Genomic DNA, 26,292 nt, shown 5'->3' on the forward strand with positions numbered 1-26,292 from the left:
GAAATTCAGTTCACAAAAAGTAGCAAAACAACAAGCCTATGGAAAATCAGAGACTACAAATATACTGAAAAAGAAAAAAGAAAGGATTAAGAGCAAAAGGCAAGAAAGACTAAAAAAAAGAAGAAGCAAGAATAATGTTGGAGGGCCGGGGGAGAACACTACTATGACAGCAAAGGTCATTTGTTTTCCAGTTAGTCTGCCAGAACCACAGATGCGATATTACCCAAGCTCTGAACTAAGCTGCAACAGAGAAAATATCCACACTTGTGTGGATATTCAAGGGAAATATTCAAGGTGATGTGATGTGAGAGGTTTTCTGATTAGAACATTACATGCAGCTGTGTAAACATAAGCAGTGTCCTGGAAAAACTGACATTCACCTGCTTATGATTGGGCTGCATGATATGTGAACAAACATGACAAAGTTGAAGGAGCTTTCATGCATCACAGCTTTGGCCTCTGGCCATCTGTAAGTCTAACACAGAGGTCCTCATGAACCAGTTGCAAACAACCAGTCAGCAATTTTGTTTTACTTCTTTTACTGGCTTTATTCATTACACAATTAGTCCTAGGAGTTCCCATGTCGAACCAATCCAGAATATTCCATGAATAGATTTTGCTCACATTCAGGTCTGACGGGTTCCCATATTTAGAATCAGGGAAAACAAAATCTGCTAGGTCAGATTTCTAGGTTCTACAAAATGTATTACTCGACTCTCTTTCATGATCTACCTGGAACTGTTTTCTCTCCAGCACCTTTCTGAGTTGCATCTGTTCTCTGCTTGTTGCAGTCTGTGGTTGAAATTGTGCAATTTAACCTTTATGTAACTGATTTGTGGATTGGATGGGAGTCACTTAATAGCATTGCTGTTTGAGTTCCGTGATTATCAGATTTTTTCTCTCTAAATGGCTTCATGATATTTGAAGCCAATTAATTTTTGACTTCATAAAGTCAACACAATGTGATCTTTATTTTCTTCACACAATAGAAATATCTCCACCATGTGGTAAGAATGGACATCTACTACTTTGGTGCATCTCCAAGATACAGCAGATATAATAAAGTAGGTACATTTAAAAGGAAAACTTAACCATGACAGAGAAAAGGCACATTAACGTGACAAAAACAAATGTGAGAAATTGGTCCTTATATGATTAGATACACAAAAACATGTAGATTTTTCTAGCTAGCTTTATTAATTTGTTCATTGAGTCAATTGTGATGATTCAAGCAAAGTTTTACAGTCCTTTCATACCGCAACAAAAGATACCAGATTATACGAATGACAAAGGCAGATGAAAGCATGTATTCTAGCATCTGACAGTGGCAATGTTTGAATGGAACCATGAACATGTAATTCAATGATGAGGGGAAATTAATTAATTTATTAAATTTATTAAATGCCTCATAAAATAAATTTCTCTAAACCGATTCATTAAACAAGTATTCTATTGCACTTGGTTGGAATTGCTAGGAGTCATTACATTCAAGCTGTCAGGAGTGATGTCTTCAGATTACTCAAGCTTAAATGGCCCAAGAACTTGCACATGTTCTTGACCAGAGGTCGTTTCCCTCTTACTCCTAGGTAGGCAGCCTTTGTAGCATCGAGAAGCATAGTCACGGGCATGACACACCACTATTTTGCATTGTACGTAAACTGTGGAATATTTGTTGAGAAATCTGTAGGGTTTAAATTTGAAGTGGACGGCCTTCCTGCCCCGAGTAGAATAACCAGTGTAGGTAGTATCTTGTATGCATCTGAAAGAAGAAGAAGAAAGACAAGCCATTTATTCTTTTTTATGCATCATGTAAAAACAAGCAATCATCACTGTATTAAACTAGCCGCAAGGGCTATACTGGAAACAGTGCTTTGGATACATCTGCCAAGGGGGTTTACTTTTACATGACAACATAGTTGCCCGATTCGCATGATCAGAACAGCTGAAACAAGCTGAAACCATGGCTTATCAGCTGTCATGCATGCTAGCCAGATTTCCCTAATTAGCTACACCTGTGCAGCTTGCCATGTCATCTGTATCTGGGTGGCATGGCTTGGTTGGGGTGGGCAGCAACCCAAAATAACCCAACAACAGCCCATGGGTTATTTGAGGGTTGCTGCCCACCCCAACCAAGCCATGCTGTCTGGGTTTGGACAACACAGCAAGCCATATTAGTATGTGTAATTAGGAAAACATGGCTGGCCTGCACAGTGGCTGCAACAAGCCACAGTGGCTTATTCATCTTCCATGACTGTGTGAATCGGGCCAGTGTAACAGTTTTGGCAGTAAAACTAGCAGACACACGAAGAGTAGAAAAAGCTTTTGAGGACAGGATCATTTTTGAAGAATGCCTCTGAAAAGATGAAATAAAGGTGGCTGTCTATTGCTGATGTAGGCCCGGGCTTTAATAAAACCCATTTTTTTGCTGCAGACAAGGAATATAAAAATGGGTGGCAGAAGAAAGAGAAGAGGTGACATCTATGTGGTAGGAAAAAAGTCTTTAATAAAGGTTCTGAGCATTTTGGAGTGATTCTTTTTCAAAGGCACATTTTAAGTGGTGGATTTCAAATCACCACTGTAACTCGTTATCTGTCACACCACAATACATGGCTGGTGGGCTCTTAAATGAGCTCCCTTTCCTCCCGCATAAGCATAATATTGACTTAAAATGTTCTTTATTTCATTGATTGGATTGTATCGTTCCTAGAAAATGATTTTTTTAAAACTACCAAATGCTCATTATTTTAGCCACCTGTCTCTACATTCCAAATTAGTCATTTCGGGAATGCAACAGAAACCATAACTCGATGAAAACAACACCGAGATTTGAACCTTTGACTACTACAGAAAGCTGTTAGATGCCTTTCAAACCATCTGGATAAAATGACTCAGCATGTTTTATGTATGTGTGGGGAAAATGCCTGGGTATAATACGGTACTTGAGGCAGAGAGGTGCTAGAAATCAGAAAGATGTTAAAATAAATCAAACACAGCTCAAATGAAGTAAGACCCAACAATTACTCTTGAGTCTAAGGAGAACATGTAGGACCACAGGAACCTCTCTCTGCCCTTGCTTTAACCAGCTGTAAATAGTTCTATGGAGGTTAGCAGGGTGGTCAGGAAGACTTGAGCTGGTGTGACATGCACAGCAGGGGCTGGGGAGATGAAGAGAACTAGTATGTAGCGAAAAGACTAGTGAGTTAGAGAGATAAAAGGAATCCAGAGGAAGAGGTTGTAGGAGTCAAGCTGGGCCAAGTAGAAGATGGGTATGCACTGCAGAGGTGTTTGGTACCAAGAGAGAGATAAAAGAAGCTTAAAAGTTGGCGGGACAGAACCAGAAGAATACTGGGGTAGCAGGATTAAAGTAAAGCTAATGCTTTCCCGTGTACCTAGGACAAAAAGACAAATAATGAGTGGTGTTGTGCAAGGTATGTGGCAATACTGATTTGTTGGCTGATTTATTTTTTCTCCTTACCCTTTATTTATTATGACATAGTTCTCAGTTCTGAAGTCATAAGCGTTACGGGAAACCACACACGTGTCTGTGAATAATATCAGGTCCTGATTAAAACTATACAGATTGCCTTGGAGAAATAAGTCCTTATTCAGATTCACATTCACAAAGTAGGGCAAGTTATTCACTGGGCGCAAAAAGGAAGGCGAGTCATAGAATACAAATTTCACATGGACGTGTCTATTTTGTGGGGGGCCTTCTTTTGCGAGATCAGACTCATCTACGTTGTATGTCATTTCCTTCATTGTCCTTGGCTCCATTTTGCAGGTGAAATGAAACTGAGGCTTTATGCCATTCCCAGAGCTTCTGACAGTATTGGAGAAACTGCTAGTCCCTCCATTGTTCTGTTAAAGCATTAGACAAAAGATAAGTATGTTAATTTTAAAGCTCGACAAAAAACATTCAGTGTTCACTATCACTATACAAGCAGACTAGTGAATTATTTTTGATATAGGTGAAACTGTGGGAGCAATCCTAAGCTCTGTGGGAGGGCAGCTGATGGGCTGTAAGATGCTTCAGACGACTCTCTGTGGGGGAAGACCCCCTCAGCATAGTGTGGTGGTACTGAGAAATCTCCACCACCTTTGCTGGCTCTACTATTAGTCAGAGTGAGGCAGCCACCTCAGATGGCAGATGATGAGGGCAGGGGCTGGTAACAGTTCCCCCATCTGTTCCTCATGAGATTCCCCCTCCACAAACAACATTGATAGGGAGCCCTTCAACCATTCATTGGCATCTGTGGAATTGGGGAGAATACCATCTTATTCTTTGCTTCAGGCAGAAAAATGTATTGGGCTGGCTCTGGACCCACCTGTGGTGTTCCATGAATGGTGGCGGCCAGTGGAGTGCATTCCAGGTATGTGTGTCAGGGGAGGCCATGGATTCACAGGATCTAGTCTTCTTTTTCCCCTAACATACCCCCAAACAAGCTCCAGAGAGACACCAGCCCTGGAGTTGGCATAGTTAATTGCATCCCATTGGTTCCAATTGAAAGGGAAAGTGGTTGTTTGTTTTGTTTTATTTTCCACAAAGAAACTAGCCAAAAGCTCCCTGCCCTAGCTGCTATGAGCCACAGAGCTCTAGACTCAGTGGTAGCTCCGCCATGGGTCTCCTGACACCCAGGTCCTTTGAATTGCTCTGTAACTTGTTTTAGCTTCAACAGCCTGATTTCTCCTTTCTTGTTTTCATGGTCAAGGTTCTCTCTCCCACTGAAACCTTAGCGCAATGGCCTGGTATGCCAGATTAAATATATTCTGAAAACTCAGACTATGGTCTGGAGATCACAATATGGATCACAAGAAAGATCTGCAATCCCTTTTTCCTGATCTATCTATGCCAGACCCCTCCAAAAAGATTTGTTCTTTCTTTCCGGAAGCTGAATCGTTTCCTAGATTGGAATGAATGCATTTCATGGGATTCAGTGACAAATAGGGCTTGAACTGCTGATGGACATAATCAACAGCAATCTGATCCAACAGAACTCTTGCAGAGCAGATGGAATTGTACATGCACAGCCCTCCTGTAAAATCCTGCCAATATATGTGGGCAGTATAGGGCGCTGAATCCACCCCTCTGCTTCTGATTAACGGGATATCAGCTTTTTGTAGTGGGCTATGTGTGCATATCTCCAACTGCTGAACTGGGAAAGGGCTTAGCACCTGTTTGCATACATGGTTCCCCATCCTACTAAGGTTATCTGCAGTTGCCCTATACTACGAAAATGCTTCTGAGGCACTGCTTCTTGGGACTAGCTGGAAGCAGAATTAAACTATGGTCCTACATGGCACATAATATAATGCTATATTATCCAGTAATAGCCATCCCCATGGCCAAGATCCTTCTGAATTATTTACTCAGCAGCAAGACTCATTCAGCAAGAGACCCTGGCAACTTCACCCAATAAATAATGTCCAATAATAATGATGCTGATGCTGATGAAAATTATTCTTATTCTTATTCATTACATTTCTATACCACCCCATAGCCAAAGCTCTCTGAGCAGTTTATAAAGGGTAACACTACTATACTAACTTGATTCTGTGAATACTCCACAAGTATACACACTATCAGCTTGTTCGGATGATCATATCTCGACAATATGCCAAGGTATGAATGGGCCTTATGGGCGCCCATGCAGCGACTTTGGTCCTCTCTTTGCGGCAGTAGCAAACAAACCAGGAGGTCTTCCATTAGCCATGATATCTCAGCTTGGATCAAACAGGAAATGATAGTTAATGGAAGATTTCCTGGTTTGTTCGCTTGCTTGTGTGAAGGGGCTGTGTGCACGGCCAAACGGCTTGTTCATATCTCAGCTTGTTAAGCAAAGATGATTGTCGGAATGCGTATTTGTCCCAGGAGGCATAATTTAAGAGACATTTTGAGCAGTTTCTTTTGCACCAGAGGGTGCAACCATTCACGCAACAGGAGTTTAGCAGTTCTGAAAGCAATCCTAGAAATTAGCGGAAATGCTGATTTCTGGGCTGGGACAGGTCAGGAGAGTTCCCCTCTGTGAGTTCTGCTGACCTGCCTGTCCCATTCTGGAAATGAGCATTTCTGCTCATTTACAGTTGCTTTCAGAATTGCTAAGTCCCCATTGCACAAGCCGTCACTCCCGCTAGTGCATGGGCAAAAAAGGATACTGCCCTTTATTGTAGAAATTCTCACCCTTAAAGCTATTGAAGTAAAATTATATAGTTATGTCATATAATCAGGTATACACTTTCTTACCTCCCGTCTTGTACCACAACCATCATATGGTAGATAGAATATAAAATGGTCACGTGTAACCACAGGTTTACAGGCAGGATCACTCAAGTACAGATTGCATTGAGAGCAGCCCTTTGAAACGAGATATTCTTTTGCAATAACTGCCTTCATGTATTGCTTCAAACATGAAAGTGTTACTGGAGAGAAGGGAAAGCAAAGCAGTGTCAGGGGATATAAGCAAAGAATATAACATTGTAATCAAGCTGTTGTGTACATGATGGGTACATATATACCCATCAGTTAAAGAACCATTCTTGCAGCACTGTAAATTCCCCATTACGCATTTCCAATTTAGTCTGTGTTTATATTGTTTTTCAATTGTAATTATTTATTACATCGTTTTGATATAAGGCTCTATACTGAGGGCCTTAGTAGTCAGAGTAGCTGGATTACTAAGCAATTTACCCAGAAGTAAGTCCCACTGTGTTCAATGGCGTTTACTCCCAGGAATGTGTGCTGGGAGTATTGCAGCTTTAATGAATAAGGGAGAGGGGGGGAAATGAATGAATGAGTGCAAGACCAAATATCCAAGTTATTCAGCCTCATGTCAGTGTAATCCTAGGTCAGGGGTGGAGAACTTGTGGTTCTCCAGAGATTGTTGAATTAACTCCCATCAGTCTCAGCTACTATAGCCAATGATCAGAGATAATGGGAGTTGTAGTCCAACAACTTCTGGAGGGCCACAGGTTTGCTATCCCTGCCCTAGGTAAATGACATACTCTGTTTCCCAAGGGAGTGCCTGTTTCCAGTTGAGAGATTGCCATGGACATGCTGATCTCTAAAGCCACTCAGTATAAAGTTACAAAGTGAACTGCTGAATAGGGGAAGGGAATTGTGTGCTCAGCATCTGTTTGCATACATGGTACCCCATCCAACTAGGGCAGCCTGTGCCAACCTGGTGTCCTCCAGATGTTTTGGACTACAACTCCCATCATGCCTGACCATTGGGCCATGCTGGCTCGGGCTGATAGGGGTTATATCCCTAAACATCTGGAGGGCACCTGGTTGGGGAAGGCTGGACTAGGTTGATCAAACTAGTGATATTTGTAGTTGCTCCCATACTATTGTTCTTTCACAGATCAGAGAGACGAAACACTTCCTGCCTGGACTCCTCATTTCTGTTGCAGAAGGCAGCCATTAGGGATGTACGTATCGTTTAAAATCCCTTCCATCAGTGTTTCATGGACTGTCAGGCGCCTTTCATTCCGTTGTCCACCCATCAATGGTATCAGATTTTGTTTAGTTTCCGAATTCGGGCAAATCCGCAATGTGAAAATGCACAAATCCCCCCCAATGTGCAACCCTCCAAATGCACAACCCCCCAAATGCGCAACCCCCCATGTGCAAATCCACTCCCAAATGCGCACTTCCATGCTTTAGTTTATGAGGGAAATGCACATTTTGGCTGGTTTTTTATTTTGCGTATTTTTCTACAACAAAATTTGCACAAAATTCAGGAAAGTTAAGAGTGGCTGGGTGACCAGCCAGATGGGCGATTAATAAATTTAATAATAAATAAATAAATAATAAGTAAAACGGTCCACAAGTCTTCAGAATCTGCCTGACGGGGAGAGAGCTGGTCTGCTGCACAATCCGTGTGTTGGATTCATAAAAATCTGAAATCATTTGGTTCTGTTGTGGATTTCTCCAACATCCCTAGCAGCAAAACTAGCAACAGGGGAGCGAAGGCTACTCAGGTAGGCTTGAGCTCCAGTTCCTCTCATTGTAGAGACCAGGCACTAAAGCCGTACATGCTGCATTTCTGCTGCTCCTCAGAATTTATTGATTTTGTGGTGGCTTTGTCATGAATAACATTAAGATCATGGAAATGGACTGAATGTCAGTAAATTGAACCCTGAACCTCCATGACCAGACTTAGTGTGCACCTTTCCACAGGCAGAGGAAGCAGCAGCTACCAAAAAGACACCCTTCTGGGCAGACTTCTTACTCCATTCCCAACGGTTACATTCTTGCCAGGATAATTTCAGTCAACTGGTAGAACCATGTTCCCTTTTCCATACTTCACCATGGCCTCAAGCAGCAGTGAGTGGAGCAGACTTGGAGGACTCTCTCCCTCTCTGTTGGTTGTTGTGACTCAGTCTTAGTAAAACTATGGATGGATTCCAGAACCCATTCATAGCAGCAGGTTTTTGAGTGGATGGCATTTTGCCATTGAAGGGAGAAATGTAATGGTCCAAATGTTCTTATGCTCTAATGAAAATGTTTTAGAATGCATTCATTGAACAGCAACAACAAAAATTTACCAGGATCGGTGGCTGTATCATCCGCAGGAGCTATGGAAGAAAGATAATAGGAGTCAACAGTTAAAGATCTATCTATTCATGACATTGTTTTATGGGGGGGGGGGGTAGTTCCATAACTTTGAGTGATCCCTAAATGGTACTGCAACACAGAAACTACCCAGGCATACCCAGTGACGGGAGACTCTGTTGCTGAGCAACAGACCACCAGCAACCCCATGACTGGCTGCAGCAATCACAGCAGCTCCTAGGCAGGGAATGAGATGTCACAGGTTATGGATCCCACCAGTCGCAGCAGTGGACAGGGTTATGGCATAGCAGCTGGGCCACAGTCTTCCAACCCAGGGGGAGTGTCAATCAGTGATGTGAAGTATTGCATGGGGTAGCTGAGTTGCGGTTTGCACCCCTTTTCAACATATGCAAAGCAGTAATATAAAGGGCACCCATGTTCAGCCACACATGTAATAATACTTCATTCATTATGAACAATAAGCAAAAGATTTTTATTTGCTGCAGTGGGAGCAAGATGGAAGCTCTATGAATTTACTGGGGTTGTTAGCCTATTAGCATAGGCTAAATAAAAGGTACGGAGTTTTGAACCACGGAGATACAAAGCCATGAAATAAAGGCCAAAAATGTTAAAATAAGAGAGTGACTCTCTCCAATTAAGGACAATTCACAAACTTAAAATGTACCTTCGCAAACATGAAAACTCGATTACATTTTGGCTATTAAAAAAAACAATCACCCAAATGGCAGAAACGAAAGAACAGAATTATAACATGTGCACTGCTGCTGTGCAACAGCAGAGCAAGGACTGGGTCTTGGGCTTCCAGACTGTAGTATAAGGGGACTGATGATCCAAATCTCTGATGATCCAAATCTCTAAATTGCCCTCCTTTGCGGGTGCATGGAACCAGCTCCTTGCTCCTTGCTGTGGGACAGCGACCACCATTAGCATTGTTGTGTGAATATTCTGGTGAAGACACTTGCCAGTTTGGATAATACCTCTCCCAAGATTCTACTTCTACCTGGAGCTCATCCACATGAAATGGGACTACGTGCATTGGATCTTACACATACAGACAGTGTTAAAATGTTATATTCACGGCCTGGATGTTTGGCACATTGGAGGTCGGGTGTGCTGAGTGGCCATGAAGAACAGACACTTCAGGGAAAGGTATCAATTGAGCCAGTTCATTAGGGGACACAAGAAAGCCATTCAATGGGTTCCTTGCATCAGGCCTAGGGCCAGACCCTTGAATCTCATCCTATTATCAGAATAGCCCTCTCTCTCTCTCTAGCACGGTGTGAAATAATGTGCTGGTAGAATGAAGGGGATGCCAGGTATGTTTAAAAGCAAGCAGGGCTGTTGTTGATGGCACAATACTGCTTTAGCTAATTTGGGGCAAACCCTAGCTGGTCCTATAGAAGATGAAACTGGAATCAGACTGAGGGCTAACTCAGACATTACGTTACACATGTGACTCCCACCAAAAATGGCAACCTGTGTATTAAGTTCCTCTTCCCACTCCATAGTGACTAGCACAAATTACTGATGACTGGACATCAAGATGCATCAGGTTTCCCTACTTCTTGCTAGCAGCAGTCAATGTTACAGAACAGGGACTGGGAAATACAGAGCCTCATGACATTGGGACATGAGTGAACTTGATGTTATGGAGGGAGAGGAGAGGACTAGACACATCGTTGTTGTTTTGGTGGCAGCCACATGTTTACCATAATGCCCAGTTCGCCCCTGAATTCTTATTTATGAGCCAATCTAGATTTATTTAAAAGGTACTGATTTGCATAAAGAGTTACAAAAGGGCCATATAATTTAAACAGTAATAACATGCATGCATAAATTATTTCTGTGTCACAAAAAAATAATTACCTGCTGTAGTGACCATCCTGGGGGTACCTGGAAGAAGAAATGAAATGAAAAAGTTAAATTAAATTACTGCTAATGTGGCAAAAGTCTTGCAAGAGCATTATGGTATATTGCAAGTTACACACCATCTACATTTATTGGCTACTCACTGGCAAATTCCAACATGAGAACCGACTCTAAATGTCTGCACGCTCAGAACTAGGATATTATTGAGAAGGGCGAGATGTACCCCACCAGCTAGAGAAGCAGTTTCTATTAGTGATGTGATGGAGTTCTATAATTTCTGGTTTGGAAATACAAAACCTGGTTACCTGTAATGCTCACCTCAAATACAAGGAGAGCATTATGTCGATGAGACAACAATCCTATGCTCACCAGATTGCATCTGGCAGGGCACGGGATTATTTGGTTTCCTGGCTCTGAGGTCAGAAACAGGCTCCAACCGTGGAGCCAGGAAACCGCACTCCCTGCCCCCTCCAGCCCCTCATAGCTGGCAAGCAGAGAACTGCGCCAACTACCTCACCACGCTCAGAAAACAGAGCACAGAGATGGGGGGAAAGTGACATTTCTGGGGATGGGGGGGGAGGGGACCAGAGCAGCAGCCATAGGATAAATCCTATGGTTACCCCAGCCTCTTTCCCTCCCCCTCCCTGAAGCCTTTGCTAGATGGGCAAAAATGCCTGTCTAGCTAAAATGCAGAGCGGGAGGTGCAAGGTGCCTCCCACTTTGCATAGAATACTCATAAACCTCCAAGTTTGGAGGCTTATGATGAGTACCCAGGGCAGATCTCTTAGGACTGCACCCTCGGAGTACTTCTCTGGCTTGGATCTTAATCCAAGCTGAGGAGAGAGTCACCTTCTTTCCAGACTCCCTCCCTTCCTCTCATCTTTAAACCAAAACACACATCACTTGGCAGTTTTAATTAATTAACTGTAAATATACCCATTAATAAATAAATGCTATTTTGTAAGGACTCCAGTTTATAAATAAACATTGTTCCGAGGGGCACTTGTAATGGCTTTAACAGGCTGGGCCTTGAACGTCACGAAGCACATCTCTTCAGGGGCACAGGAAGCTGCCTTATACTGAGTCAGACCACTGATGCATCTAGTTCAGGATTGTTGGCTACACTGAGTGGCAGTGGCTCTCCAGGGGTTCAGATGGGTGTCTCTCCCAGCTCTATCAGCAGATGTCCAGGATTGAACCCAGGGCCTTCCGCCACAAAGCATGTGCTCTGCCAGTGAGTTACAACACTTCCCCTTTCAATGTGAGCTGCCCACCCCTCATCACGTTTATCTGGAAAGGCCCTTAACAGAGTCCCCTTTGGTAGAGGGGACAAGAGAAAGGTAGGGTGGTGGAGTGGGCAGTCTAAATAGTGAAGGTGGGAATATATGATGTTGCCTTATACTGAGTCAGGCTATTGGTCCATCTAATCCAGTGTTACCTACTCTAATTGGCAACAGCTGCCCACGGTCTCATACCTAAGATCCTTAAGGTTGCACTCTTAAACACACTTACTAGGGGGTGAGCTCCATCGGACACAATGGGACTTGCTTTTGATTAAACATAGATTGCACTGTAAGTGTAGTTGTCAGGAGTAAAAATCGAGACCTTCTGCAAGAAAATTATATGCTCTGGCTTTGAGTTATGGATCCATCCAATTTGAGTGGTCTTCTAATTGTGGAATAATCTGCTGGCAAGGTCTACCAGTAGCTCCCCAAAAACTGGACAGCAGAGCTGCACAAAAACCTGGTCAAGGACAACCAATCCATATTTTACTGGTAGGACACAGTGACCAGGTTTGCACAACCACTGCAACCCACCGTGGTTCCAGGTTGCCAATTCAAGCTCCTCCCTGTGGCTTCTTGTGTTACCTGAACCTGGCAATGGTGGCTTGTTGGGGCGGTTAACAAGCCACCCCACAACCTACAACAGGCCATGGGTTCTGGGTGGTTTGCTAACCACCCCAACAAGCCACCCTCGCTGGGTTCAAATGGCATGAGAAGCTGTGCATGCTGAATTATGTAAATCAGGACAGCATGCACAGGGTATTTAACAAGCTTATTACCCACCCTCGTGTCATGCAAACCAGTCCACTAAGGCAGAGAAGGGATTATTTAGTACAGAGTCAGCCATGACAGAGGGTTTTTTTTTTACTGGTAGCTTTGAAACGATTGGAAGTCACAAGCCTTTGGAGATCTACTATAAGTCGTTCAGAGATCTACCAGTAGATCTTAATTTACTTTCTGCCCACCCTTGACATAGATATTATTGGATCTATCATTCAGCATTTCAAGAGTACCTGAGCAGACGACACCAGCATCTTCTCTGTGGATGCAATTGCTCATGCCCCATCCTCTGTGGGAGCACTGGCTCAGGGAAACTTCATTCCCAGTGCAGGATACATCATCCAGCAAAATGGTGCCTGAGCCGGGACCAAACTGAGCATTTCCTGGTGCCGAGACAGCCTCTCCACATCCAAGCTGCCTGCACACCACACGTGCGTCTTTTATGTCCCAATCATCGTCGCAGACCGTCCCCCAGTTTCCATTGTGAAAAACTTCAAGCCGTCCCTCACATCTGTTTTTTCCATTGACGAGTCTCATAGTCTCTTTTTAGAAAGACAAAAGAGAAGTGCTGGTTGCCACTGGTAGATCAAGCTCTATACAAGTTACATATCATATGCATTTAAGATTATGGGCTATTCCAGCCTTCCCCAACTTGGTGCCCTCCAGATATTTTGGACTATAACTCCCAGAATTCCTGACCAATAGCCATGCTGGCGAGGGGTGATAGGTGTTGGTACAAACATGTAGAGGGCACCAAGTTAAGGAAGGCTGGTCTATTCAGTGGCCATTCCTCCATGATAAACCTGTTCTACAATATTTGCATCCTGAAAACTAGACTTTAAGGTTATGTCATGGAGTAGTCATGTCACTTCTTACCTGCTGAAGGAATGTTCTGGGTTCGTTCTTGAAAAGAAAGAAAGAAGAAAAAATAGAGTTAGTGGAATAGTACAATAAATATAATTTCTTTGAAATCAAAATTGTGCATAGAACACATGTGGTTTAAAATGTAGTAGAAGATACTCATCAAGAAAAGAGGTTTATATGAATGTCATGGGTAGAAGAAAGAAAAAGACTGACATTGCAGTCAATTACATTTCTCTCCAATTAAGCTACGGTCCACTTACCTGGGAGTCACTTAACCTGGGAGTACATCTCATTGAACTCAATAGGACTTACTTCCAAGTGGATGTGCATAGGATTTCACTGCTGGAATTTTTATTTTGATCATAAGCTGCCTAATGCGTAGGACATGTATTTCAAGGACGACTGTTGTAAACAAATAACAAAACCCCCAAATAGATATAGGAGCCAAATGTACTGTATTTCTATTTATGCTCCAGTCAAAATAGTGATTGTACCTATTACCCAGCGAAGCGGATTTTACATATCTGTTCAGTGTTATAAAGATAAGGTGGTTCTTCAAGAACAATGCTTGTGTTAAAAAAATTGCTACTAGTTGGGAAAGACTGCATGTACCTGCATGGAGAGCCAGTGTGGTGTAGTGGCAAGAGTGTTGGACTAGGAGCTGGGAGATCCGGGTTCTAGTCCCCACTCGGCCATGGAAGCTCACTGGGTGACTTTGGGCCAGTCACAGACTCTCAGCCCAACCCACCTCACAGGGTTGTTGTTGTGAGGATAAAATGGAGAGGAGGAGGATAATGTAAGCTGCCTTGGCTTCCTTGCAAGAGGAAAAAAGGCGGGGTATAAATGCAATAAATAAATAAAATAAATACCTGAGGCTAGCTACTGAGTTTGTTTTGCCCCTTTCTTGATCCAAGTATTTAGTTGGGGTGCTGACCTGCAAGAGGTATGAGCTAAAGAGCTCGCAGCCTGAGGCTCTCAGCAAAGGACCACAGCTTGAGAAGCAGATAACAGGGGCATCTCTACACCAGCCTAAAATCCTGCATTTAACAGGGGTTTCTGCTTCCGTTTTAAATGCAGGATCACGACGACTCCCTTTTTCATGTGCTTCCTTTCCCCGCCACCGCCCTCCCCCTCTTTCTCCCTGTATCTGAGTCTTCCATTATCTTTCATTGATCTCACTCCTCTACTTGCCGCTTTTCCTCTTTTCACAGAGGGAACTCAAGCAGAACACAAGGGGGTAAAGTGATAGCTCATTATCTGCAATCTATTTAAAAACGGAACAAAGGGCATTTAGTGCAGGAGATGCCCTGGAGTGTCACGCGGTCACAGCATCATGTAAACAGCCCGCAAACTTCTGTGAAGGAGCAATCTCAGTCGCAGGATAAAAGCTCAGTGTGAAGGAGCCCCAGAAGCAGAACTGAGGTAAGCATTTCCGCTACAAGTAAAACAGTGCTTTACATCTAAATGGTCTTCTATAAAACACTCTCACATCACATGGATGATTATGAAGGTCTTCCAAACTAAAAGAGTTAAACTAAGGAAAAAACAACTGCTGATTTTGAACACTGTTGTTTAAGAGCTTTTCCTCTCAAAAATCTCAGTTGGTCATGTTTGGGAATGAGCAGCTTTGACGAAAAATAGAAAACCAACATTAAAAATAGACCACACTGATAGGTATAAAATGTTCTGTGGCTGGAGGCAAAAACTGAACTGAGAATTCCCTGTACATTTATATGTTTAAATATGTAAAGTGCTTGTGGGCAAGCTGCAGCTGACAGAGCCCTGCCTTCCATTCCTTGTGGCCCAGCTGAGCAGCCCATCAGCTGGGCTTGTCAGGAACAGATCGCTGTTTCCTGATCTTCATCAGGATCGCTGGGGTGGAGGTGGGGACACTTTAACCTTGCCCTACACATGATCCTTGCAGGCAAGATTAGCAGCATGCAAACAGTGATCTGTCTGTTCGTCTGTCTCTCTGTGTGCCTGTGTGCACACGTGAGAATTGGTGTGAGTGTATGTGTGCACACATGGGTCCTCACCCCATCCACCGCTGCCCCACCCACCAACAGCCCCATCCACTTGTGCAGCCTCAAAGGGACCTTCAAAGGAGCCAAAGTGCACCCCCAAAGGTTGCCCCCCCCACCTATTTAAAAGAAGGGAGTTTTAGAAAAAGCTTGATCTTATACTCTTCTGTCCTGGTTCACTTTATTTAGAAAAAGCATATTCTAGATTTCATAGGCATAAACTAGTAATTGTAGCTGAGTAGTGTAAATACTCCTGTTTATATGGACGTAATAGTCATGTGTAGAGTCCATCTGAAGTCTTATACATGGCAGGCCTTGCATGTCTCAAAGAGCATCTATTTCCATATGAGCTGCCCAAGCTCTATCAAGGTCAGCTGGGGAGTCCTTGCAAAGACTCCCGTTTAATACAGGGGAAGCAAGAAATGTTGAGCGTTGAAGCAGGGCCTTCAAAGCAGTGACCTTGAAATTATGGAACATGTTGACAATCAAGGCCTATCCATGCCTGACCCTGCTAACTTTTAAGAAAAATGTGTAAGTCAGTTGTTTTTTTAAGTACTCTTCCCAGAATGTTTGTGCAGATCTTAGAATTGTAACTTAGTGTCTTTTTCTTACATACAGTTTCTGATATTATAAAGACAAAAGAAACCTATTTTTGTATAAATCCAGCCATTATCATAAGTGATTGAAACTATAACTTATGATATCCATTGCTCTTGGCAGTGGGGCAGTTCAGGCATCTTCATAGGATGTGGTAGTCATGGGCCATGTAAGAGGTGAGAACAGTTTGACCAGGCTCAGGCCAAGTACAAGGGGGACTCTGGAATCTTTTCTCAGGGCATTTCTACATGAGGCATTTATCATGCACTCATCATTCCCTACTCACAGTTGTTTATGGATTCTTTAGATGATGTTGTGACCCTCCAGTTTCACTTCTGTGTCTAACCAGTACTTTCAGCGAGGTTTTTTTTAGAGCAGGGGAAATGCGGCATTTAATTGTGAGAGCGAAAGAAAGCACGATTTCCTCTTTTGTGCTATTCCACTATAGCCACCTAGCAGAATGTAGCAGAAGAGCAGGAAAGTACAAGCTCCTTGTGTAATGCTTGGATCTCAGTTCTGCAACAACCTGAACGTAGATTCAGCCAAATAGCAGCTTCAGGTAGAAAAGCTCATTGTTGCCAATTGTCATCAATCCAATTTCTGTTTCAATTAAAGAAGGATTTTGTTTTGATCCTTAGCCACAGAGCTTGCATTTTTTGCAGCTACAACATCAAGGCACCTTTTTCTATCCCTGCTTATGCTTAACATCGAGCTTGATGAAGAGTTCCACAAGCATGAACCCTTGCTCACTGTTATTTGACATTTTGGCTGGTCTTAATAACAGTATTGCCCTACCATGGATATTGATTTTTTTCTAATAGGCCATCAAGGCTTTCTGTGCTACGTGTCTGTCTTGCAGAAACCCTCAAAAAATCACTGGAAACACTGCTCACAAGTGACTACCCCCCACCCCGCAAAGGGAATGTTCATATTATTCTTTGTTACAATTTGTCTCTTGTATGAAGAGTTTGATAGACAATGCATGAAACAAAGATGTTTCCCCTATATATCAGTCACTTACAGCATGGTCCTATACGTATCTACTCAGGAGTAAGTCCCACTGATTTCAATGAGGCTTACTCCTAGCTAACTGGTATAGGAATGCAGCCTTAGATAAAGATAATAATGGATCTATCATTCAGCATTTCAAGAGTACCTGAGCAGACGACACCAGCATCTTCTCTGTGGATGCAATTGCTCATGCCCCATCCTCTGTGGGAGCACTGGCTCAGGGAAACTTCATTCCCAGTGCAGGATACATCATCCAGCAAAATGGGGCCTGAGCCGGGACCAAACTGAGCATTTCCTGGTGCCGAGACAGCCTCTCCACATCCAAGCTGCCTGCACACCACACGTGCGTCTTTTATGTCCCAATCATCGTCGCAGACCGTCCCCCAGTTTCCATTGTGAAAAACTTCAAGCCGTCCCTCACATCTGTTTTTTCCATTGACAAGTCTCATAGTCTCTTTTTAGAAAGACAAAAGAGAAGTGCTGGTTGCCACTGGTAGATCAAGCTCTATACAAGTTACATATCATATGCTTTTAAGATTATGGGCTATTCCAGCCTTCCCCAACTTGGTGCCCTCCAGATATTTTGGACTACAACTCCCAGAATTCCTGACCAATAGCCATGCTGGCGAGGGGTGATAGGTGTTGGTACAAACATATCATGTGCATTTAAGATTATGGGCTAATTCCAGCCTTCCCCAACCTGATGTTGGGGAAGGCTGGAATACAGCCCTCCAGATGTTTTGGACTACAACTCCCAGAATTCTTGACCATTAGCCATGCTGGCTGGGGCTGATGGGAGCTGAAGTGCAAAACATGTCCCATTCATCATCACAGCCTGTCCCCCACCTTCCATTGTGAAACACTTCAAGCTGTCCCTCACATCAGTTTCTTCCATTGAGATGTTGTACAGTCCCTTCTCAGGAGAGAAACACTGGTTGGCAATAGCAGGCGAAGTTCTATACACATCATGTGCATTTATGTTCAGGGATTACGTACTGGCCAATTCCTTTATGATAAACCTATTCTGTGTTAGGTTGGATCCAGCATTTGCCTTCCATGGATGGAAAGACTCAGCTTATGGATGGAGCCTCCACCAGATTTTCGGAGCTCTCTCCTCCACCCACACCACAGCTCGACCCATTCGCAGCAGGGTCCCTGATCTTCTGTGTAGTATTTTCAGGGACCTGGAGGGGCTGCTGTGGGAAGGAGGGGTGGGGCAAATCTATTTCTGTCAGTCCGATTGCGCACACCTTAATGTGGATCCAGCGCAACATCCGCAAAGCTGGAACTGGTATTTAGTATTGTATTATGAAGATAAAATGTCCCTTACCAGCTGAAGAAGTAGCTTCCACAGGAAAGGTAGGTTCTTTGAAAAAGGTAAGGCAGAGGGGAAAAAAAAGAGTAATAGTAATTGTGAGAAATGCAATTTCATTGCACTCAAAATGGAATTGTGCATTGAATGGCTGTAGTTTAATATGTCGCAAAAGCTGTCCAGTTTATTACAGAAAGAACTGATATTGAAAGCTGGGCTCCACATATGAAAACATACCTCTATAAAATGGACAGTTAAATAAATAAAAATAATATTTACTTATTTATAGCATTTTTATCCCTCCCTTTAGCCAAAAAGGCTCCCAGGGTGGCTTAGAAAGATAAGAAATAAGACAGTATTGCTCTTCCATAATCCACTAGTCCATGTAGGAGATCTCTGTATGGATGCAGCTGTCTATCAGCATATCAGATACACATCTGCACTGTGATTCTGATTCTCACATTGGGCTAGCTGAATGTGCATGGCGATGCCCATCCCCATCCATTGCACCAGTTTTTATGGCTGCCCATCACTATAGGTGAATTAGAGTCACTCTGTCCAAATATGACCCACTTTTCCTGACCCAGAGAGATGGATTCACATTGACAAACTGTGAATTCACTCTTGGATTATTGATGTCAAGAAGTGGCTTTTGGCTGTCTTAAAAGATCACAACAGGACATGCAGGTTGCTCATTTATCCTCAGCTGTTATCTCTCTATATGAATTAGGCCAGAGAATGATAATTAAAGGCACAATCCTATGCATGTTTAGACATGGCTGGGGCATACTGGGAGTTGTGGGCCTTTTTTCTGTCTAAACGTGCATAGGATTGCACCCTAAGACATGAAGTTTTCTTACTTGCTGTAACAGTACTGTTTGGAAGAATCTCGCGATAGACTGCATGAAATCCTTTCTCATTCAAACTAGAATCACTTGAAAATACGACCCGCATTTTGTTTGAAGAGGATACATATGGGTTTTTTGCCCTGAAGCAAATCTTCTCAAGTGAAGGTGATGTGGAGGAAGGGCCGTTGAAGATTTCTACAAAATCGTAAGTGCAGTCGCTATGTATTTCCAGTCTGTGAACGGAAAGTTAAGAAATAGTGAATATTTCTGAAAGCCTACGTATCCATAAAAGATCTGGGTAGGTGAATCCCATCAGAGCCAGCTGGAGCTTATGCTGCATCAGTACCTCCCCCCCCCCCTCTGCTTTTTGTGTTTTAAAGCTGCATTTAATCAATTCCTTCCTTGGCAGTTATTCCATTAAATCTAATGGGACAAATCCAGTGTAATCTGGTTTAAGAATTAAGGCTTCATATGCTTACATGGTTTCAGTTGCTAGAATATCTCCTACATCAGGAGTGGGCAACTTGTGGCCCTCCAGATTTTTCAGCCTACATCTCCCATTACCTCTCACCATTGGCTATGCTGGCTAGGACTGATGGCAGTTGTGGGCCAAAACATCTGGAGAGCCACAAGTTGCCCATCCCTGTCCTACACAAATACAGTAGGTAGGAAGGGAAGTCACTGACAAACCCCAGGAATAAACTAGCAGGGTCTTCTGACAACACACATATAAAATAGGTTTAATAGATATTCCTGTTTATAGGGAATCCTGGGAATTGTAATTCACCAAGAAGGGGTAGAGGACTGGGTAAAGGACACAGTCAGTGGCAACACGCAAATAATTCTAATAGTTACTAAGGCCAGCTGGTATTTGTGGATCTCTGTTGGCAAAATATTAATACGTGATGGTGAAAGAGTCTCTCTTGCTTCCACTTACCAATAATATTAAGCTAATGAGTGCTGCTTCATACATGATCCAAACAAGAACTGTATCTTAATATGTTTATTAGGATCAACTAAAAGTTGCAGTAAATCCGCATAAATGTATTTGGATACTGTTGCTGTTTGGTCTGGTTTTCCTAAGGGCTGCCTGCATTTTATATTCACTGTGTACAGTTAAGAATAAAAAACATACGGTGTACTACAAGTTATGATGGTCAAATGACATTTTATTTTATCACAAGGATTTGAATCAGGACTTACCTGAAGTCTTCAAATATGAGTTCTACTTGATGATTCTCCCTTACTTGTATGTCCCAGACACACCGTGAATTGCTAGGGTAGTTTGAAGGATAGGATGGACTAGAAAATGACCCTGAAGGACCAGATAGGATTCCACCACAGGAATGATTTCCTAGAGGGAAAGAGAAAAATTAAATGGATAGTTTAGGGCTGGAACCTCTAACACAGTCTTCCCCAACCTGCTGCCCTCCAGATGTGTTGGACTACAACTCCCAGCACCCCCAGCCAGGCAACTAAAAAGGTATCCCCAATTAATCAGGAAGTAAATGTAAATGTATATTTATTTATTTATCTATCTATCTAATTAAAATATAAATACCTATAAAAACTGCCAATGGCAGGCACCATCTCAGAAAAGGCAATCCCCTTTTCACCATATGGCTGGGGAACCTATGACCCTCCAAATGCTGATGAACTATTATTACATCATACCTTACCATGAGCCAGGCTGGCTGGGCATGATAGTACTAGGGTTTCCTCAACATCTGGAGGGCCACAGTTTCCCAGTCCTACTCCAACAAGAGGCAGTGCAGCATATATACTTACCAGCTAAAAATAAAGTATGTTTTTTTCTTCAGAATTATTGTTCTAATAATATGGAAAGTTTAATCAATTAATCAATCAATTAAAAAAATTCATTACTCAGCTAATATTGTTTTCATTGGGTGACTGCCAGGGGAAGATTTAAGGTGAACAAATTTCCTAGGTACTTTATATTTATTTTATATGATCATTGCACCAGAAATAAGCTGCACACCACAGGAACAAAGTTAATGACTTAACTTTTCCTTTGGGGGGCTCACACAAAGCAGCCAATGGGAAACCCCTGTTCTCTCCAGAGGTCCATTTTACAAACAAGGAGAGCTCTGTGGGTATAAAGTTACTGCTGGTGGTTTTCCTGCTACCTGACCAATAGGCCTCAAAACAGAGTATTCTGGGGGCAGGTCAGAGCTGGCTTTGGATCCACTGGACCTAAAGGCTCTCCGTTCCCCCCTAAGGGGGCTTGACTGGGTGCTTCAGCTGTGCTAGGCTGGAGTTGGCATAATCAAGTTGTGCAGGCATTTCACCTGATTTTTTCTGATTTGCATAGCAGTAGTGAGGGCTCCTGATAAGAAATGAGGGTGGCGGTGGCATGAGAGTGGTGGTGGTTGATATGTGTCCTGAGAGTGAAGCTGCCATTGACACATATGCAGCTTCTCTGCTGGAATGACAAATAACAGCATGGGGTGGGGGGTGGTTTTTATTGGGGCCATTGGTGTGAAGAGGTGTATTTTTTCTTATTTAAGAAAAATCAGATATGTTAAGTGCATACATACGCTTAGGGCACAATCCTATCAAGATAGGTGGCCGCCTCCGACCTTGGAGGGAACCGCCTATCCAAAGCAAGGCAGAAGTGGCATGGGGTGGATCGTTCCCTCCATGTCTCTCCTGCCCTGCTATTTTCTGCTAGACAGACTATTTTCGGCCGTCTAGCAGCAGGGGGGCTGACCAGGAGAGGAGGCTGCTGTATGACACATTGGATGTGTCGTACATGCAGCTCCGCTCTCCCCACCCTGGAACGCCCCTAGCCCTGCCCCTTTTCAGTTGTTCCATGCTCCTCTTCCGAGCATGGAGGACGGGGTTTCTCCACGCTGCCAGCACGGATGTGGGGTGAGGTCGGTTTTCCAGGAACCGACCTCGGAGTGCGGGCTCCGAGGTTGGTTCCCAGAAAACAGCATATCCTATGGCCCTCTAGACAGTGTCTAGTGGCCATAGGATTGCTCCCTTAATGAATCATGTAGTTTGCCCCTGAATAAAAGTGGCTGAATTGAAGATTTGCAAAAGAAAAGTAGTGGGAAGGAAAAGAGTTAAGCATCCCTGCAGACACCCCCACCCCCACCCTACCCTCTGCTTTGCATGTTGGAGGGAAACATGGGCTTGGGAATCCTGTGTTTGCTGCTGAGCATCTAGTTCCAAATGAACACAACGGAAAGGAAGCGATCAAGGCAAGTTATTAAATATTTATTTATAATTATTCAAATACTTAATGAGACACATGGCTCATCTACTGACCTGTAGCAGATGGATACTGGGTGCTTAGTGCAGGAACTGTCAATGCAAATTAAGAGTGAAAAATATATGTTGACATTAAACTAGCCAAAAGAGATATTTAAATACAATGTGTAACACTCTGGAGATGAAGTATGTGTGAGATGTAGAAAAGCAATAAGAGGGTGAGTTTGAAAGAAGGATTAAACTATTAAAAGATTAAACTTGGAGTTTAAAGCATGTTCTTCCTGTAGTGGCAAAACCTATTTATTCTTGCAGAAGGACATACATTTCCATTCCAAGCTGTGCTTAAAAAGAAAATGCAAGGCCTGTTAATGCAGTGTGGTCTATAAATTCCATATAACAACTTAATCTAGCAATGGAATCATTGCAGTTGTCCTGGCATATGTTATATTAACTATCTGCAGATAACATGAGTTTTGTACTCAAATATATGGATACTATTCAAATAATGATTAATGCTCCAATATAAATTATATAGGGAGATTATGCTAACATCACTCCCTCTAATATTGAACTCAGGTGGTGAGTGTTGACAGGAATGCAGCCAAAATAGGGCCACCTAAAAACAAGAGGGAGATCTGGGGGGAACCTAACAACAACAACAACAAACTCTAACACCCCCCACAAAAAACCCCCAATACGACAACAACAACAACAACAACAACAACAACAACAAGCTTTAAAAACCTTCCAATGAGGACTGAGCATGTTTAGTAGCTATGGAACGTTGAGTGTCAGTTCAAAAAGGAACTATGAAAACTGGAGTGACGGGGAGTGGAATGTTCTGCTTGAGCTCCTTGCAGCTAAGAGTAATCCTGAGATGGGCATAGTTGGCTTGCAGGAACCCTGAAGAGAAGCACTTGAAGGTGAGGGTACGCTGCAGCATTTTGTTGCAGGTCTCACTTCTCTCTTTTATTCCTTCGCAGGGACACTGCTCAAGAGATGATTCGATCACTTTGCACTACACACTGTGCAGAAGTATGCTGGTTGAGCTTTGACCAAACCAGGCACTTTATAGAGGGAAGAAATGACTTCTTCATAGCAAAATTTTCTGCATGCAACCTGGACATCACAGATGGCCCAAGTGTCTTTACAGATTGCTCTCCAGCTCCCATTGTGGTAGACTTCAAAAATCATGCCACAGCTGCTCTTCCCATTTGCCAGCCTTAGAGCAACAGCTTGAAATTAGAGCAGCAAAAGAAATTGTGACAGTCGTTATTTTGAGGACTTCCTGTCAGCGGAGGAAGTTGTAAAGTACAATAGTCTGTGAAAATGTATATGTTGTTTCATTAACTTAAAAAAACAGCAAGTTGGAGGTTCTACATGGAAACTGCTAAACATGAAACTAACAAAAGTATATGTGCAAGAGTGCACTAGCCTATAACTAGATCATAGACTATAACCAGAGTTGGTTACAACGATAAATACCTGGTGTCTCTGATGCTGGATTTCCTGCTCCAGCTGCAGAAAACAAAACAGAAGAAATATCACAGTATCATACATGAACAGCAGGGATGCTTCTAGAGGAAGCTTTTATGGTGCCATTGCCCTGCCTCATTAACAGAAGTTCATGGGGGGCAGGTGTTCAAATAATGTCAACTTCTGCTCACAATCTTCCCATGTTTTCCCACTGCTTCTTCTGTCTTTTTCCTTAATGCCTAAAATTTGTTAAGGAGAAAATGACAGAACAGCTGCACAATGCTTTCAGATTGCTAGCACTAGGAACCCTCTCGTTTGGCAGCACCCCAAAAGGAAACAAAGTTACAGAGAGGTTTCAGCTTGTATCTTCCACTGCCTATTGAGAGAAATCTTCTGTCATGGTTAATTTTGCTGTACACTGTTGGGAGCATTCCATTAAAATCAATAGGACTTTGTTCATTTTCCCCATAATTCATTTGCTTTTCTGGTTTTGACAACTGATATTTACTAAGAAAGCAACTATCCTGTTAACCATATTTTGTTTTCTCTTTGTGAAAAACATACTTAACAAATATATGATTATGTTTTTTGATTGTCAACATTCAAATGTGTGGGACCAATGAAAATATAATTTATTGTGGCATTATTTATGTGTGCCATACACACAGAGAGCTGAGTCATAATGGTGCTGATACATGGTAAATCACGAAACTTGATGACACATGATGATGTGTCATCATATATTAAAAATCTTGCAGAAGATGGAATTTGGCATATTCCTGTGAAACTCTGGCATTTCTAATTTTCACATCCAAGAAGGTAAGGGAAGGAACCAGGGTGGGGAGGGGGGATTCATAATCAGAGAATACAAACCTGGAAAATGGCTCTCTCAAATTAAAAATAAATACTAAATTTCATCAAAAATATATATATTGAGGTTAGATTACAGTAGCATTGAATTCAAATGTTCAGTAATCTTAATATTCCCAAAATTGTGAGAATTTGTCTTATGGATATGTTCTTATATGAAAAATAATAACAGGAGTATTATTTGTCAAAAGAAATCCCCTCCAAATTGCACCCATACTCACTAATTATAAGAGGATTCTCTGTAGCAGAGGAAACTGTTCCTAAGATAATACAACAGAAAATAATAAAAGTAAGATCTAAGCTTATACAACAAAGAGAAGTTCTCAGTACTTGCGATGCAAATTTTCTTATGAAAAGTATTGTATAAAGTGAAATTTGTGAACCAACACCATAAAGGTACCAGAGCAAAGGACACTGGCATCTTTGTTGTGGCTACAGTTATGGACTCCCCATCCCTTATGGGAGCACTCTTTAAGAGACTATTCATTCAGTAGCACTGTTCATCATCCAGGAGGATGTTGCTGGATCCTTGACCAAATTGGGCACTTAGGGCTTTTCTACACGAGGCATTTATCGTGTGATAATCGTTTCCTGCTTACAGTTGTTTATGGGTTCTTTAGATGACATTGTGACCCTCCAGTTTTGCTTCCGTGTCTGAAGAACACTTTTGGAGAGTTTTTTTTAGAGCAAGGAAAGTGTGTTTCTTAATTGTAAAAGTGAAAGAAAACACTTTTTTTTACTGGTGTATTTGTGGTATTCCACTATACCACAGTACCAGTTATGTAGCAGAAGGGAAGGAAATGCTCTTTGTATAACGCTTGGGTCTCAGTTCTGCGACGAAACAGAAAGCTGATCCAGCGGATTAACAGATGATTAACAGGGTCCTGTAGAAAAGTTCTTATTGGAGTTGCAATGGCTACTCCTCAGGCAAGCTGTCTGCACACAACCTGAGCATCATCTACATCCCAAGCATCATCACAGAGTGGCCCCGACTCCTACTGTAATAGACTTCAACATGACCCTGACATCTGTCCTCTCCATCTACCACTTTTAAGTACGAAGAACTTGCCAGTGTTCCCAACGTTGTGTAATTTGCAGAGGCTGGCAAAATACATGGAAAAGCAAATAATCTTAAGTAAGAAATTGGCCATTATATTCTCAAAACTGGCAAATGATTCATCAGAGGTGTCCGAAGCCACCATCTGCCTGATTTTGTGAGATCAGTTCCAGTTCTTGCGGCCTGATGATGTGGACAAGGTGTTTGCAGTAATGTGACCAACCACATGCCCTCTCAATCCCTGCCCCTCTTGGCTGATAAAAGCTAGCAGAGGAGGTATGACCTTCCCCTCCCTGGGGGAAGGGGTGGTCCCTGCTGTCCTTAAGGAGGCAGTAGGGCAGCCACTCCTGAAGAAGCCCACTCTGGACCCAACAGTATTCGACAACTACCACCCAGTCGCAAATACCCCTTTCCTAGAGAAGGTACTTGAGAGGGTTATGGAGGAGCAACTGCAGGCACTCTTGGAGGATACTGATGATCTAGACCCATTCCAGT

At 42.7% G+C, this 26,292-nt stretch overlaps 1 protein-coding gene across 1 annotated transcript in view; it reads right to left on the minus strand.

Annotated features, from left to right (window-relative positions):
• Nucleotides 1–953: 953 nt before the first annotated feature.
• The window catches only part of LOC146350938 (scavenger receptor cysteine-rich domain-containing protein DMBT1-like), a 31,249-nt gene continuing 5,910 nt past the window's right edge, over nucleotides 954–26,292 (minus strand). Inside the window, exons 7-20 of the mRNA XM_084845658.1 lie at nucleotides 24,962–25,000; nucleotides 23,880–23,912; nucleotides 22,452–22,487; nucleotides 20,361–20,511; nucleotides 19,170–19,390; nucleotides 18,328–18,363; nucleotides 17,143–17,451; nucleotides 13,381–13,407; nucleotides 12,738–13,046; nucleotides 10,439–10,465; nucleotides 8,545–8,574; nucleotides 6,242–6,417; nucleotides 3,476–3,858; nucleotides 954–1,759 (exon numbers count right to left, since the gene is read on the minus strand). Coding sequence (XP_084701784.1) covers nucleotides 1,516–1,759; nucleotides 3,476–3,858; nucleotides 6,242–6,417; nucleotides 8,545–8,574; nucleotides 10,439–10,465; nucleotides 12,738–13,046; nucleotides 13,381–13,407; nucleotides 17,143–17,451; nucleotides 18,328–18,363; nucleotides 19,170–19,390; nucleotides 20,361–20,511; nucleotides 22,452–22,487; nucleotides 23,880–23,912; nucleotides 24,962–25,000 — 2,021 coding nt within the window. The 3' untranslated portion in view covers nucleotides 954–1,515. The remainder of the gene's footprint in view (nucleotides 1,760–3,475; nucleotides 3,859–6,241; nucleotides 6,418–8,544; nucleotides 8,575–10,438; nucleotides 10,466–12,737; nucleotides 13,047–13,380; nucleotides 13,408–17,142; nucleotides 17,452–18,327; nucleotides 18,364–19,169; nucleotides 19,391–20,360; nucleotides 20,512–22,451; nucleotides 22,488–23,879; nucleotides 23,913–24,961; nucleotides 25,001–26,292) is intronic.

Source organism: Heloderma suspectum, chromosome 3, assembly GCF_057233095.1.
Source record: "Heloderma suspectum isolate Gila_16-S chromosome 3, 16-S_ref, whole genome shotgun sequence".
Lineage (NCBI taxonomy): Eukaryota > Metazoa > Chordata > Lepidosauria > Squamata > Helodermatidae > Heloderma > Heloderma suspectum.